This window comes from Mustela putorius, unplaced genomic scaffold (genome assembly GCF_011764305.1).
Source record: "Mustela putorius furo isolate JIRA1106 unplaced genomic scaffold, ASM1176430v1.1 tig00003987_pilon_pilon_pilon, whole genome shotgun sequence".
Taxonomy (NCBI): Eukaryota; Metazoa; Chordata; class Mammalia; order Carnivora; family Mustelidae; genus Mustela; species Mustela putorius.
The window spans coordinates 17,857,450-17,872,296 of record NW_025422126.1 but is presented as its reverse complement, the minus strand read 5'-3'; the positions used below and the strand labels follow the sequence as shown (position 1 = coordinate 17,872,296).

General features: G+C 39.4%; 1 protein-coding gene across 2 annotated transcripts in view; it reads left to right on the top strand.

Moving 5' to 3' along the window:
• The window catches only part of CTSC (cathepsin C), a 35,493-nt gene that overhangs the window by 1,016 nt on the left and 19,630 nt on the right, over positions 1–14,847 (top strand). The window contains exons 2-4 of one of the 2 annotated variants that reach the window (XM_004763561.3): positions 1,123–1,268; positions 6,485–6,569; positions 8,217–10,603. In XM_004763561.3, coding sequence (XP_004763618.1) covers positions 1,123–1,268; positions 6,485–6,569; positions 8,217–8,227 — 242 coding nt within the window. In that variant the 3' untranslated portion in view covers positions 8,228–10,603. Of the gene's footprint in view, positions 1–1,122; positions 1,269–6,484; positions 6,570–8,216; positions 10,604–14,847 lie in introns of those variants that run through there. The other variant, XM_004763558.3, reaches the window with a different exon arrangement.

Genomic DNA, 14,847 nt, shown 5'->3' with positions numbered 1-14,847 from the left:
ACACCACTGGGATATTCCACATGCCCTCAGATAACATAGCTATACCGAGGATGAAGAGTTTAGTGAAGGGAGAAGGAAAAAAGTTATTTCCCGTTCAGAAGAGGCACTCTTGCTGTATGCAAACCCTTAACCACCCTGTGGTTGTGCAGAGTAAGTGAATCTGTCTTCTGTGATTTCCTTGTCAGCAGAAGGATGATTGCCAGGTCATTTGTTACTAAAATAGACCTGTTCAACTGTCCAACTCCATATGACTGTGTGACATTTCCTAATCCTGGGCTTTCCAAACCTTCTGTTTTAAATGTATAATGTGGAGGTCCAAAGGAGAGGGAGATCAGGATTGGTGCTATTCGGTCACATGCAATCTCCTATTTCAGAGCATTAATCTGAAACTTGGAAAAACCGTCCAAAGTGTGAAACCTCCAGATGGACAGAGCAGAACCCTTTCAGGCAGCCTGTGTTTGTAAGTCAGACCTTTGACTTTAATCTAGTAAAGACGCACACAGATCTACACCCCCATCTTCTGAAAGTTGAAAGCTTAGTTCCTGTCAGCACAAAATATCTTTATAGGATAGAAACCTTGCATTTGCTGAATACTGTGGAAGGATTCAGATTCTGAGGTTCTGAACTAGAGAGCCATTGAGTTGAAAGAGACCCCTTTTCTTTGAAGAGATAATTCCCTTTGTATTTATAATCTGATAGCAAATCCTTTTATAGTTCCTTTTTTTTTTTTGATAGGCATCCTGTATTCAACCCATTTCTGTGTATCATTTTAAACATCCCTTATTTCTCCTTTTCCTTAGTGGACAAATTTCCTCAGTGTTTGGATGTTCTGGGAAGGTAAGGGCTGTACTTTCTGGGGTCTCTGCCTGGTCAGCTACTTGACAGCTCTGTTGAGCCCCATTTCACAGGCTTGCCTCAGATCCCTGTGGGAGTGTGCAGAGGGAAGCAACAGGATGGAAACTGGTATCTTCACAAGCTAGCCTGGTCCAAATCCAGTAGCATGAAGGGAAAGCTGCTTAAAAATAATGGAAACTATAGAGGAGATTTCCCCTCCCATTTGTTGAAATCCAAATAATTTTCCTGTGTTGTGATTTTTTTTTTTTTTTTTTTTTTTTTTTTTAGGACAACCGGAAAAAAAAGTAGTGGTTCATCTTGAGAAGTTGGACACAGTACGTGATGATCTCGGCAATACCGGCCATTTCACCATCATTTACAATCAAGGCTTTGAGATTGTGTTGAACGACTACAAGTGGTTTGCCTTTTTTAAGGTTAGTTTTGTTGGAAATGTATTTTCAGTGATTTGGTATCTGAAGCTTCTTCTTACAAGACCCTCAGGATTTTGATTTTTGGTTTAAGATAACTAGAAGTGACAGCACTGGGCATCTGGGTGGCTCAAGTCGGTTAAGTGTCCAACTCTTGATCTCCACTCCAGTCTTGATCTCGGGGTTCTGAGTTCAAGCCCTGCACCTGGTCTTGGGATCACGGGGCTGACTGATTCGCTCCTGATTCGCCCGGAGCCACAAGAGAGTGTCCTACTGCATAGTGCTAGCCCAGGAAAATACTAATAGTCCAATTCTGATTCTTACTGAATCTGTATAACTTTTACAACCTCATAAAGCCCAAGATGGTAAGTTGGACCATTGTAAAGTCGGGGACTGTTAGAATGTGCTAGATATATTAATGTGAATAACTCACTTTACTAAGCTGAGACAAACAGAGAACTTGAGTTACTCCCTAGGCTAAAGTAAAAGGTAGCCCTGCCAGTGCAGCCTGTTTTCTTCTTTCACTGTCTGTCCTTCTGTTCTAACACAGTGCTTCCAACTGCAGACACGTTCTAGGGTAATGTTAGCAGAGTGCTAACTGGTTTAAGTACATTGAGGACACAAACCTGAGGCTTGCCGTTTCTTACTATAAATAGAGATAAACAAACACAGACTTTCTCAGAAAGTAGGGTTTACAGCCTTTGGAACATCTGCTAAGAGTTAGCCAATTGTAGCGATTCATGGGAAAGTGGGGAAAGAATCTGTTAAAGATGATGGAAAAACAAAGCACCAACAAAAACGTAACCTCTAAATGTATTGGGATTTCTTGCGATTTAATCACTACAATATGGTGTTACATCCAAGCCAACTATTTTTCTTAGAATAATAACTCCCCTTCCCCCCCCATGAGAATCTCCCTTGAGCATGAAAAAAGGAAAGCGGGAACAAGAGGGAAAATCATCCCCTCATGCCTGGGTTAGCTGCTCTGGTATCAGTGGGTGGGTGCTGATCTGTCCTTTGGGCTGTGGAGGGCCGGCTGTTCATTTTAGTGGTTGGAGCTCATGCTTGACCATTTATGAAACATTGCACTATCACCCCTGGATACTGTGTATTTAAAAAAAAAAAATACATGACAGTACCTGTATGAGTCTTTAAAGTTGTAATACTTTGGTGGTGAGTATAATTCATTGCGAATATAAATCTTGGTTTGCACATTGATGAGCCTAGGGCTCCACAGACTTGTAGGTACTCCGCTGCAGCCCTTTGAAAATTCTTTGCCGTCATTTTGAGAACCACTTGCCTGTGGAACTGAGGTACAAGGAGGTATTCAAGGCCTCCCCCCAACCCGCACCCTGTCCTTTTTCGCCTGACACATACTAGGCACTTGGTTGAGACTTTGTTCAAAAAAATGAAAATGAATCTGTGAAGTAGAATTCAGTTGAGAAAGAGATTGAATAAAAAATTATTTAAGGGTTAGATGGGAGTTGTATTTAAGTGTAGATGAATTAATAAAATAGTTTTACCCGTTTGGCTTAGGAAAGTTTTCATTCTTCCTTTCTGTAGAATGAAAGAAACTATTGGGCAGACTTCTAAAGTCACCACTTAATTTCCTGAGCCATAACTGGAAATAGATACAGACGAGTTTCCCTGCATTAGTACTTGAAGTCTGCTTTCAGCTTAAAGAAGAATCCAGAGCTGGTAGTGACAGAGGCAACAGCCAGTGGCTGGATGAGGAATCGGAATACCTCTTTGTGTTTCTCTTTAAATCACAGTGTAAGCCCATTTGGTATTTTTCCATAGCCTTAGAACTTAAGTCCTAGGTCAGTAGAGAACCACTTGATAATGCCAAATGAGGTTATAAGTGTACTCAGTCACACTGTTTTAGGCCAGAACCCTACCTAATCGCAGGCTCCTGAATGGTGTTCTCTGATTAGGAATAAAAATAGGAAGAATGTTCTTCCATTAACTGATTACAGTATATTCTTGAAGTGCCTGTTTGACCAGAATCGTTATCAGAGCTGTTTTCGTGCTGAGAAATCAATCACTCTGACTAGACAATAGTTAGGCTTTGTGATAAGATCATAATTTCAGTAAACAGCAGGATATATATAAGATAGTTGGCTTTAAAATTTCTGTTAACCTAATCAAGTAGTTCTAGGTCAACATGTTTTGTAGTGTGATAAAATCTATGTCGTTTTAGCAAATCCAGCTGACAGGGTAATGAGGAACTGAATTTTTTAAAAATCTGAGAAAAATGATAGAGTGGAATTGAGTTTATTTTTTTAATATTTTATCTTGCGGGAGCATCTGGGTGGCTCAGTGGGTTGGGCTGCTGCCTTCGGCTCGGGTCATGGTATTGGGGTCCTGGGATTGAGTCCTGCGTCTGACTCTCTGCTCAGCGGGTAGCCTGCTTCCCTCTCCCTCTCCCTGCATCTCTGCCTACTTGTGATCTCTCTCTCTCTATGTCAAATAAATAAATAAATAATTTCTAAAAAAAATTATGATTTATTTTGCAAAAGAGTACTATTGAAATGCACAAAGCACTCTTGGCTTCTTTTACAGACTTAGAAAATAGCTTTGAGAATCAACATTAATTTATTTTTAGAAATGAAGAATTACTGAGGTATAAGCAGAATTTTGTATTTAAAATGTGTCCTGTAAACTACAACATCTTCCATTTAGTCTACCGCTGTTAAAGAAACATCTGACATTTTTGCTATGTCCATCTGTCCTCTTGATTTTGTCTATTGTTAGTCTACACATCAAGTGGGTTTCTAGATTGCTCCTTTGACTCATACCAGACCCTACTGCTTGTTTCCTTTTGTCCTCTTCAGATATGCTTTCATTACATGACACGTTTGCATTTGATTGTCTGTTACTGTTGCTACTAGAGTTTGCCGAGCAGAGCAGGTGATCTGGGCAGGGTATTCTGTTGGGCTCCTGGGCCACCTGCTCCCCAGACGACACTACATCTCAACAGAGCATACAGCTTCCATGTTGTTCTCCCTGCATGCCGACTTTGAAACAGTTGTGATACCATTGCTATTGGTAGGAATTTGACTTATTAAAATTTGCAGGCCTCACTTGGAAGACGGGCATTTTTCATGACTCAAGGTTTGTAAGACCTTTTCCTATCAACCCCCCCCCCCCCCCCCCCCCGCACCTTAGTTTTACCTGCTTGAGACACTGGGAGTGAAGTCGAGATAATCTTTTTTTTGCATGTGATTTCAAGCTAGATAAAAGCTTGGAAGGAGATACATCTTGACACTGAAAGTTTTTGGATAGTTTCAGTTTTGTAGGAAGTACTGGGTATATATTCTTAGAAGGTAAGCTTTTCTACTCAACTTCCCACATACATTCAATTATCTGAACCCTTTGTAGGGGGTTACAAACTCAAATGCATTTAGGGCCCACCCAGGCAGGTACCTAAGCATATGAAATGACCCTAATGTAAAACAGTAAGGAGGAGTTAGAACCTATGACAAAATGGAAACTTTCTTAGAGGCATTCATATTCAGTTTCCTTTTAAAATAATGTACTGGCCAAAATAAATGACAGTACTGACTGCAGGTTGTTTTCTGAGTCCTCAGATTTAATCACTTTACCATTTGGTTGTAATTCTCAAACCCAGGTACCGCTTGAGAATATCTGCAGATTAAAAACAGCTGACCTCTTTTTTTTTTTTTTTTTCAAGATTTTATTTACTTGAGAGAGAGTGAGCAAGAGGGAGAGAGAGAGAAAAAGCGTAGGAGCTAAGGGAGGGGCACAGAAGCATACTTCGCACTGAGTAGTGAGCCCGAAGTGGGAGTTAATCCCAGAGTCCTGGGATCATGACCTGAGCCAAAGGCAGACACTTAACTGCCTGAGCCACCCAGGTGCCCAAGCAGCAGACCCCTTAAATGAAAACCAAGTGTAATGAGACAGGATGTTTAATTATGGCAACTTGCTGTTTGGTGGATAAATGACTTTTTATTTATTTTTTCTTTTTTTTTTTTTTAAGATTTTATTTATTTATTTGACAGACAGAGATCACAAGTAGGCAGAGAGGCAGGCAGAAAGAGAGATGGAGAAGCAGGCTCCCTGCCAAGCAGAGAGCCCGATGTAGGGCTCAATCACAGGACCTGGGGGCCATGACCTGAGCTGAAGGCAGAGGCTTTAACCCACTGAGCCACCCAGGTGCCCCGAAAAATGACTTTTTAATGCTTTTATATATTTTGCTCACTTTCCACTGTCTATCTAATTGTACAGAGAAGAAAAAGTCATATGAAAGATACTAAGTCCCAAAAACCACACTCAGGTTGAATAGACTTTCTAGCCTTTTCCTGCTTCTCATTTCACTTTCTCCGAGACTATAGAAAGAAGCAGTAGAGCAGGAACCGATTTTGTTTTGAAGAATAAGTCACCCAGGTGCTGAAGATGTATAGAAGGGAAACTAGACTCATGGCTGAAAATTTTATTTTATGACCATCAAGCAAATTTCATAGATTTTGTTTAGGGCCCACTAGTCTTAGTAAAACTCTAAGCTAAAAAACACTTCTATGGGTGTTCCAAAAGCAGGTTGGTACTGGAAACGAGCTGTATGTTGGGAAAGCCATACCAGAGGATTTATAGCTCATTTTGTGTGCTACTGACTTGTCAATTTCCAGTTTGTCTCAACAGCCAGAAGTGTCAATTACGTTTCTACAATTAAAGATTTGGGAATCTTGTCACATTTTTTTCACTCCGCTTTCTGGGTTCATTTTTAAGATCTGATGGTTCAGCTTTCAGAATACTTGTTTTTTTCGGGTAATTTAATATAGATTCAGCATACTGAGATCCAGATTTTGGTGTTTTTTTGTTTTTTTGTTTTTTTAATTTTAACAACTTGTGGTTTACTCTTTTTTTTTTTTCTAAGATTTTATTTATTTATTTGACAGACAGAGATCACAAGTAGGCAGAGAGGCAGGCACAGAGAAACAGAGAGAGGAAGGGAAGCAGACTCCCTGCTGAGCAGAGAACCTGATGTGGGGCTCCATCCCAGAACCTTGGGATCATGACCGGAGCCAAAGGCAGAGGCTTTAACCCACTGAGCCACCCAGGCACCCCTGTGGTTTACTCTTAAGAGTGTTTCAGTTTAGGGAATGGATGGGAAGTTTAACAGTCCATGCTTAATTTCATTTTCTTTCATGGTGATACTTAATCTTAACATGATGACTTAGTTTCCCATTGTGAACTCTTCATAGGATGTCACTGATTTTATCAGTCAGTTGTTCATGCAGCTGGGAACTGTGAGGGTACATGATTTGAGACATCTGAGGAACAAACTGGGTGAGCTCTGTTGAAATTTTTAACTTCTTAAAAGCGAGCAATGTTTGTTGATTCATCTGGGTGAGAGAGACTGGAAAGATTAGGGATTTTGCACAGATTCCTTGCTTGAGCCTGCTTATTTGCAATTTCTTACCTGCCTGCACTATTGTATGTGAGTGAGCTTTCACTTTATTCTCTTTGCACACATCAAATTGGTTCTCCCGAGTCTGATACTGCTAACTTGAGCAGACCCGAACCCAAAAAGATCAAGACTCGGTTAAGAAAAGGTCAGCCCAAGGTTGTTTCACTTCCCTGAAGTAGCTGTGCCTCCTGGGGTTGCTCATTTTTTTTTCTAAAAGGGCTCAAGAGGGAACCATGGGAGGCTCTGACATTTTAGGTCTGCCTTCTGGTAGAGAGGGCAGCTCTTCCAGAGAAATCCATGTACCTGCCGCTCATTCTTGGGAGACTCCCCCATCTTTTTCCCACTGGCTCCTGGTCAGAGCACAGACTACTGACTAGGAGGAAGAGGACCTTTTTCACTCTTTACATTCTCCTCATACTTAGAAAAGTTGTTTAAATCTCACTCTCACTGGATCCATAAATATAAAGGTCTTAACATTTTTATGGGCAAAGGGTGATTAAAGAGTAAAGTTGATAGGGACTTAACTATTCCTTGCATTTTAACACAATATTATTTCCCCTTTCCTTACCTCTTTTACAATCTCTGAAGTACAGAAGGGGAGTATGAAAAAGGGAACTGGGGGCAAGTGTTGGAAGCGCCACAGCTTTATCCTGTATCAGCGTTTTCCAGACTATTGATGGCCCAGCAGCGGCCCACACATCTGCTAAGAAGGAACTGCTCATCAGTTCTGTTCACTCCATCCTGTGAACCTTTGAAGGTGGTTCCAGGCAGCTGCTGTGAATAGATCAAAGTGGAAATTAGAGCCAAAATTAATAAGCTTTTTTTTTTCTGAATTCCTAGTACTTGAATAAGTATAGATGGTATTGAATCATTTCCTTTATTTCAGAACTTATCAGCATCTTTACTATATTAGAGAGCTGTTGCTTAGGAAGATAAAATAGGAAACTTTCCCCAAATAAGTTTATCACTTTTTCCTCACAAAAAAAATGAGGTCTTCTCATTTTTTGTGCAGTTTACAAAATTCTGTCTTAAAACTCTCACTGTTCCTTCTAATTAAAGGGACATCTCCATTAGAAGATTACTGCCCCCCCCCCCGAGTAGGTATTTGCTCTGTAAATGGATAAATAGCCTGGTACATGAAAGTACAGATCAAAACATCCTTAAGCCTCCATGTAGAATTTGAACGATACACGTGTTAATGCATCTGGGTTGTTAGATTAGCCTGTTTCTTCTAAGTACATTTCAAAATTAGATTTCTGCAGTGGTAGTTAATTTCAGATGCATCTGCATGTGCTTCTTGAGCATGTTGGCTGTGTGCCTGATACATGTTGCTTAAGCATTCAGCTTTTGAGAATGGCAGCTTTTTGTGAATGTCTTAAATAGCACTAAAAATTTACAAGCATTTCAAATGCTAGTACTGTGTGTGTGTGTGTGTGTGTGTGTGTGTTACGTAAATTAATATAATTAAACATTCTTAAGAGTGTGATCCTTGTTGGCTTGTAACTCTAGTTTTTATTGTCTTTTAGTTGTTAAATAGAGCATCTGTTGAGGGCCTCTTTTAAAACAGCAGCCACACAGAGACTTTGGGGCTAAGAGGCAGAGCCGCATGCAGCCATGGACCTGCCTTCCTCTGACAGCTAGCAGAGGCCTGGGGCAGCTGCATTCCCTTCTGGAGTCTTGTCTTTGCCTGTAAAATGCTGAGGAGTCCTGGTGACCTACCTCCAAGGCAGCTGCCCTCCTGAACATTTCCTTGGAAAGCAGCAACCGCCATTTTGAAATGTGAACAACCAGAGACTACACAGGAAAAACGAAAGAAAAGTCTGGAAGTCTTAGGTGGCTCCACCATTCAGCCTTTGAATGAAAGGAACGATACGCAACTCCCGTTTTTCCCTTTCGAATACTGTTTTATTGAGATGATTGTTTCCAGATTGATGAGGATTTGAATTTTGTGTTTAATTTTGTTCATCATGCAGATTTTATTTCCAGTTATATTATCTTCTTGTGCACCTTCTTTCTCTAATTACCTTGAGAAACCCCAGCACCTGTTGTAAGGAGAAAATGCTTCAGGATATCTTGAGACTCACAGATAGGTTGTTGGTGGAAAGATGGTTATGGGGAGGACTGGTCTGGAGGACTGGGCTTGCTGAGAGATAAGTCAAACTGCTAAGGTAATTTTGCAGATCATAGGCCTGCCTTACCCTGGCCAGAAAGATGGGGTGATTAGTACTTTTTTTCATCTGTTTTTTTATTAGATACCAGCTTTGTTCTAAGAACTTGACCTGCTTTACCTTACAAGAATCTTATGAAGTAGACATTAACTAACTTTATTTTATAGATGGGGAAGATTAGTCTCAATGGTGTTTAAGCTCACACTGCATCTAATTGTAAAATGACAAGAGCTAATCTCTTAAGCCTAAGGACCTCCTTGGGGCTAAAGAGTAAAAGAAAACCCATTTCACAAAGAAACAGTGGTACTTGGAATAATATTTCAGTAGATTTTCTCGTGAATCCTAGTTTGTAAGCATCACAAATGCTAGTTTAATGGAATCAATTGCATTGCATGGCTCCTTTTGAAATTTTAGGAGAACTGGCCTAAAGCTTCTATTTCCTTACCAAACTTGGCTATTCCCTTTCTTTCCTAAACCAGGGTTCTTTTCAAGAGGATAACTTACTTCTTTCCTTTTGTAGTCCTCCAGATTGGATGGAGAATTTTGTTAAGTTTCAAATTAATTACAAATTAAGTACTCTTGCCAAGTTGACTTCTTTCATTACACTATTGTTCACACTGATGGCTATCTTTCAGCTCTTTCCTACTAAACAATGTACTGGTTTCCTGCTCAGTTCAGAATTAATACCACCCATGGTAAATTGAAAATGTGGAGTTACACCTAGTCCCTATATTCTTGGAGGGCTTTTATCCTGAATCTTTGCTTCAATGGAGGGAGCTCTAGATATCAGATTTTCATTATTTTATTGGTTCAGATAACTTTTATGATCTCTGAGAGGTCTGTTATTCTGGGCAGGTCATGCCTTATAAAGGTAAAGTCCTCCTGTACCCAAGAACTTAAACCTAGATGGTTTGTTCCATCCTACCTCTGGACCCCGTAATTCATCACTCGGGACCTTGATGCTGCCTCTGTGAAACCTTCCCCAGCTTTCTCTGTTAGTGGGAGAAATGGCATTATTTGGTTCATGTTGTTCTTTGCAATCACCTCTACTCAGGTAGTACTATTCTAAGTGCTGTAAATGTGGAGTGATTTTTGATAGCACGTTCTCACCTTCTTCCAGATTGAAAATCTGTCACTTCTCCCTGTGTGTCTTCAGAACCCAATTACCCAGGATTTTTTAAGTGTTTCGAAAATTGACCGCACTTCCCTTGTCTCTTCAAAGGCTTTTCACAAGTATTATCAGCTTACAAAGAATTAATTCTAGAGGATTCTAGAAGCACAAATCAGGAACAATGCTATTTAATATTTTTCATTCTTGTGTTCTAAAAAACATACCCGGTTACCTGTCTCCAGAGCTCTAAAAGAGTTGTGTATTTTCAACCTAACTTCCAGGATGTGAATAGTGACAAAGCAGCTTATGTGTATAAGAATGTATTTCATATGGAATTTTAAATCACCTCTACTGAAGTCTTTTTTTTCTTTTTCTCTGAGCAACTTTGCACATAAATGTTTTGATTATGGAGAAGACAACTTGATGGGTACAGAATTACAGATATTTGTATTAGGAGGCTCCATATTATATACTGCTTAGCATTCTCTCTCATGATTGCTGTTTGTCTTCTCTAGTCTTTAAATTCTGAGGGCAGTAATGTACTCTGTATCAACTAATCATTTTGTTCTCTATGTATAGCGTGATCTGTGATAAATAGACCTTTAATAAATGTCTGTAGAAGAAAATTGAGTAATATTTGTTGTGTTGTCTTGTTTCATTGATGTGTTCCTGGGAGTTCTGTTACCTTTATGTACTGAAAGTCTGTTGTGGTGGACCCTCAGGCCGTATTTGTTGAATGACATGGTAGAAAACAGTGGAGATGTTTAGACTTTATTTGGTTTGCTTAGATTTTCATTTTTGTGTGAGATTGTAAAGGCCAAGATAGGGCTCAAAATTCTAACTTTCAGAATTACTCAAAACTAAGTTAGCTGTCAGGGTAAATAGTGAGCTTTACGATGGCAGTGTTTCCCCAAAGCCTGGAGAGGCAACAACCAGGAACTAGCCTGGAATGCTCTAGGTTATGCCCTGCCTTCCTCTGTCTTTACAATAGTGAAAGGCACCAGCCAAAAGTTAGATAAGGTGAACTCTCAGATATCTCTTAGTCTCCCAGTTGAACAGTTTTATAAGCAAGGAAGTGAGGAGGGAGCCAAGTGATTTTGACTACTTTGTTGAGTGACAACCTGGTTTTAACTACTTCTGGGATATATATTTTCATTTAAACTGAAAGTCTTTTAAGGAGTGGAGGCAAATAAATGTATGCCCCTCCCTTTTCACATGCCTATCCAGCTGCCAGTTCCTTCAGTAAAATGCTAGAAGGTATTTTGGTTGCAACCACTATGATTTCCTAGCAGTTTCAAAATTCTTCGAAATTCAAATTTTTAAACAATATTTAAGTCAGAAAACTAGAGCTAATCCTTGAAACTGACAGAGGGAAGTAGGTTTCTTTCTGAGGAAAAATGTGGTACTCTTGGGGGAAGTTTGGCCAAGTATCCATTTAGAGGGTGTGTCTTATTCTCTTTTGTTTGGCTTTTACCCACCTCTAGACCTGACTGCAATTGAAAGTAGTTAATCTATATTTACATAGATATATACAACAAACAAAGGGTGATATGCCAGTAAACATTTTTTGTTATTCTGCATTGCCAGAATGTAATATCTTTAGCGTATGGTTTGCCATTAAGTCATTCAACTTCATGCTTGGGTGTTCTTTTTGGAAGTGATGAATGACCTTGATGGATAAGACCTGGTACTCCAAAACTTTTATTATGTATTCCATGGTGTATAAAGGTACACTTAATAAATTATATACCTACAGTACTGTACTGATGTTTGCTGTCAGACACATGGCATAATATTAAATGATTAAATATTTGATTCACTTGCTATCACAAATACAGCTCCTGCCCAAACATATTTCATGATGATATCCTTTGAAAATAATAGAAAAGTATGCTTCATTATCATAAGAATCTGTTCCCTATAATTATCATACTGAAAATTTTAAACATTTGGAAGCAGTTTTTCCACTGAAAATCTTTCAAAGATTTCACTGGTTTTGATTCATTTTGTTAAAAGTAGGAGTGTCAAAGTTCAGTCAAGTTTGGAAGAATTGCTGTTTGGTATTAGGGTTAGTGACAGTTTAGTGGACAGTTTTTTAAATGGAAGTATAGTCGACACACAATGTTAGATTATGGTCAGAGGTACAGCATAGTGATTCTACAGCTCTGTGCATTCCGCTATGCTCACAGGTGTAGCTGGACAAATTTTAACTGAAATGTTTGTTTTGTTGATAAATAAGATGAGAAGCTGAAGACTGCAGCAATGGAACCCTTTCAAAACATCCGATTTCAAAAACTCACATTTTTATATTGGCTGACAGTTCCTACTAGGAATAGGGCAGATGTAAGCTGTGCCCTTTTCTCGTGTCTGCTTAGATTTATTTCAAGGTCTGGTTTCTCTGCAAGTATTTTAAGCCATTTGTTCATTTTGTGAGAATTAGCCGAATTAAAGCAGAGACGTACATAAATCAGTTTAGGCAGGCACGAGTACAAGGGAAGATGCAGTGTCCTAACGGTCGCACAGGTAAGCAAGCTGCAGGGCCGGTGAACGCCAGACCTTGAAACTGAGTGGTCCTGTCTGTCATTTTGGATATTAGATAACAATGGAAGTGGGTTTTCAGTGTTATTTATATAAGTACAAATATAAATAGAAATTCCGTGTTTCCCCCATATTCCAGGGGATCATCTTTTCATCTCATTTTGAAAGCCACTGGTTGACAGAATATGTTGCGTTTTGACAGATTGGGTTTAGTATTTAAGTTCTTCCCTGCCACAGGTAAAGTCTTAAGACAACTTTGTATCCCCCATGGTAACAGGTAGTAGTGTTTATATTGTTGCTTTTTGAGTGTTTTGTAACTTTTTAAACTCTTAACACTTGAGTGTCCTCTTTATCCTTCACAGGAATCCAGTGAAGTGTAGGTTTCCTTCCCCAATCAGGTGAGGAAATTGGGGCTCTTCAGTTGTGGCTTAAGTGTACGCAAATTTTAAGTGGAGGAACGGGATTTAAAGGGCAAAGTCCTTTTACTAAACTGTTTTTTTCTCCTAGTGCATTACATAAAGTATTCAAATATTTGCCAAGTATATTATTAGTCAGGGAAACAGTGGAACAAATTGATTTGAAAGCCCTCCATGTCAAAAAGCAGTTGGGAGAGATCCAGGGTAAATAACATTAAGTTCTAAAATATCCCAGTCAGTTCTTTTTCATGTGGTGAATATTACTAGGTAAATGTTAATTGGAGAGTTGATAAAATGAGCGGGCACTTCAGGAGAGGTTGGAGTGTTTGGCAATCCAGCAGTAATTTTGAAGAGGCAAATGGATAACTGTGGAATCCTAGTAGATTCCTAACGCTAAGGGCTGGTGTGTGGGATTTCTTTACATTTTCTGAAATTATCTATTTGTTGAAATTGGCATAAATGAATAGAATCTTAAATCATACCATCTGCACAAGACTGTATTCAGACAGTGATGTTTACATAAATAAACCTTTCAAAAAATTTTTTGGAAACATTTCAAGCTGGGTAGTGTGGCCAAAATTTCAACTTCTTAATTGGTAATAATGTCAGAAATCACAGAGAAAGTATTTTGTAGTAACGGCAAAAAAAAAAAAAAAAGACAGATACCATGAGAACATTCCAGTCAAGAAAATAACAGAGCACAGCATGTGGTCCTCGCAGGTTGGAAGGTCGTGAGCACTTGGCATCTGAAGTGATGAATTCCTCCTTCCTACTGAGTCCTGCACAGTGATATTAACAACCATGTCCTACCTTTAATAAGGTAATTTCAGGGTCTCTCTAATATTTTAGCACATACTTTTGTTACAAACTTTGTATCTTTTCTGAGTTTCTTGTGTTATTGCTAAATGGGACTTAACACTTGTTCTTTCTCTTCTGTTCTTCATTTGTTTATTCACTCATTCCATAAGTAATTGCTTCCTAATACCAGTTTCCTACTTCCCGAATAAACAAAAACTCCTGTGCTCATGGTGCTTGTTTTCAAGACCAGAATAACCTCAGAAGATGCTGTGAGAATTAAATGGGTTAGTATGTATAAAACAGAATCTATGAGGTGGTGTCTTTTGTCATTCTGATTTTATGAATGAGGTCATAGAAAGGATAAATAACCTGCTTTAGGATCACACGGCCAGTAAGTTGGTAGCGGCGGTCCAACCTGAAGACCATGTCCTTGACCTCTACCCACCCCCATCAAAAACCCTTGACAAAAAGTGGTAAAAAGACTGAACAAGCCAAGGCAGCATAGACACCTGACTTGTAGGGAAGGACCGTTAACCTGTTCGGGCTGCTAGAGAATGTAGGTTGCCCTTAAAGGGCCTGGACAGCAAGTTGGACCTGACTTCTGGGAGTCCGTTAATCTTCTCCAATTTTTTTTTTTTTAGGGAAACAATGGATGAAGCAATGATACTATCACCTGTGAGCCCATACTTGAATTCTCTCTTCTCCATTTACCTTGCAAAACAAATTTTTCCCCCCATGGGAAGAGTAATGCCTCTTATCCCAAGGAATCCTGTGAGCCTCAAATGATATAGACAGAAGCCCCTCACAGTTTGGATTTAAACCTTTGCTGCATGGCTTCTAGGTATCTCCTCTCCATGTTTGGCCACTGACCAGTACATTTACTTCTTTAGCTCTTTGTGCGAAGATAAAAGGTATGAAGAAGTGGTCCGCAGCATGGGGAAAAACCCTTGGGTCTAGGAGCCCTTGGTTATAAATTCTCATTTGACCTTCTTTAGGGCTCTTTATCCCCTGAACTTCTAAGATTGTTGAGTGACCTGTATTTATGAAGCGTGAGGTGACAATAAATGTGGAGGTGCCATCACGCCGTAATATCAGTGAGGAATCTCGAGTCCTCCGACAAATGTGG